This window comes from Merops nubicus, unplaced genomic scaffold (genome assembly GCF_000691845.1).
Source record: "Merops nubicus isolate BGI_N331 unplaced genomic scaffold, ASM69184v1 scaffold24193, whole genome shotgun sequence".
In the NCBI taxonomy this organism is placed as follows: domain Eukaryota; kingdom Metazoa; phylum Chordata; class Aves; order Coraciiformes; family Meropidae; genus Merops; species Merops nubicus.
The window spans coordinates 2,463-4,467 of record NW_008601296.1 but is presented as its reverse complement, the minus strand read 5'-3'; the positions used below and the strand labels follow the sequence as shown (position 1 = coordinate 4,467).

At 63.0% G+C, this 2,005-nt stretch overlaps 1 protein-coding gene across 1 annotated transcript; it reads left to right on the top strand.

Moving 5' to 3' along the window:
- The first annotated feature begins 810 nt into the window (after positions 1-810).
- Positions 811-1,859, top strand: FUT7 (fucosyltransferase 7 (alpha (1,3) fucosyltransferase)). The gene is given in 2 exon segments (XM_008937962.1): positions 811-873; positions 876-1,859. Coding segments are annotated over 2 exon segments (1,047 nt in total).
- The last annotated feature ends 146 nt before the right edge of the window (positions 1,860-2,005 follow it).

The window sequence follows — 2,005 nt, the reverse complement described above, 5'->3', positions numbered from 1 at the left end:
TGGGCCTCACCAGCTCCGGTCCCAAACGGCTCCCTGCCCTGCCTGGGGGGCACTGGCCATCTGTGACACCCCACAAATAAAATAGGCGTGTTTGGGGCACCAAGGCTGCGAGCTGCCAGCCTGCCAGGGCTCCCCCTGCCCTTGGTGTCTGGGGAGAGCACCCCAAGCCTGCAGTGAGCACCCTGAGCCTGGGCAAGCCCTGCAATCACTGCAGGAGGGTGCTGGGCTGAGGGGCACTTCTCGGGCAGGACGCTCCAGTCCAGCAGCCTCCAACCCTGAGCGGAGTTTCAGGCTTCTTAGTCACTGGGACACCTCAGTTCACTGCTGGGGCCCCACCGTGGGGCTGTTCAGGCAGGACGTGGGATGTTCTTCAGCCTTTGGTGCATGGCCCCATCCTGCAAACCCCCGAGCACCTTTCTTCTGTAAAGCAAGAAGGGTAAAGTGGGACCATGGCCGTTTGTCAGGTGGAGAAACTGGGGCACTGAGCAAGTGCCAAGGACTGCACCCCTCGTGTGTGCAATGAGGAGCAGTGCTTGGCTGGGGTGGGGGACAGGTGGCTGCCCCTCTGTACCTCCCTTCGGCAGCACCCCTGCTCTCCCCACAGACTGGGACACTGGGCACCAGGAGAGGGTGACACAAGAGCCACTGCAGGGTGACGGCAGGTGCACGGGGTGTGATGCTTTTTCCTCCAGCCCCAAACCTCCCCACCACCCCTCACCCCAGCAAGCTGAGCTGATGGCCCTTGGTGGGCTCTCCTCTCTCCCAGGTGTCAGCTCTGTCAGCCAGGAGGGTGCCAGCCAGCCTCGCCACATGCCCCTGGCATCGCCCCTGCCACGGCTGCCGTGGGGCCGGCCCGCCCTGACGGCCGTGCTCACACTGCCGGGCTGTTTGTGGCCACCCTCTGGAACCTGAGGTTCTTCCTCCACCCCTCCAAGGTCTCCAAGCACAGGGAGCCGTTGGTGGTGCTGGTGTGGGAGTGGCCCTCGAAGCAGGTCCCCAACATCAGCGGGGACGTGTGCCGTGAGCTGTACGGCATCGCGGGCTGCCGCCTCACCACGCAGAGGTGGCTGCTGGCCCGGGCAGATGTGGTGGTGTTCCCACACACCAGGCTCCAGGCTGGCAGGGGCACGCTGCCCAGGGAGAGGCCGCCGGGGCAGAACTGGGTGTGGGTCTCCCTGGAGTCCCCCTCCAACACTAAAGGTCTGGCGGGATGGAACCAGACCTTCAACTGGGTGATGACTTACAGACAGGACTCAGACATCTTCATCCCCTATGGCAAGCTCGTGCCCAGCCCCTCGGCCACGGTGAACATCCCCACCAAGACCAGCCTGGTGTCCTGGGTTATCAGCAACTACCACAGGACTCAGAAACGAGCCAAGGTCTACAAAAACCTCTCCAAGTACCTGCCGGTGAACATATACGGGAAAGCAAACAAGAAGCCACTTTGCAAGGATTGCCTCTTGCCAACAACATCCCAGTCCAAGTTCTACCTGGCCTTTGAGAACTCCATCCACCGGGACTATATCACCGAGAAGCTTTGGAGGAACGCGCTGATGGCTGGCACGGTGCCCGTGGTGCTGGGGCCTCCCCGGGCCAACTACGAGAAGTTCATTCCTGCAGACTCCTTCATTCACGTGGATGACTTCGGTTCCCTGGCAGAGCTGGCCACGTTCCTGAAGAGCATGAACTCCAGCCGCTACCAGCAGTTCTTCGCTTGGCAGCAGAGGTTCAGGGTGAAGCTCTACGCCGACTGGAGGGAGCGGTGCTGGAGGGAGCGTTCCTGCCCCATCTGCCCTGCCTCCCCCAGCCTGTCCCGTGGCCACCTCTATCCTGACTTGGAGAGCTGGTTCAACACCTAGCACAGGCTGGTGCGTGCAGGGACCACTGGGGATGCGTGCGGGCACCGCTGGGGATGCGTGTGGACAGAGGCTCCAGGGGCAGGGGGAGCGTGGGGCACCCTCCTGCGGGACAGGACATAGGCAGCGAGGGAAGTGGGGGTCCCGAC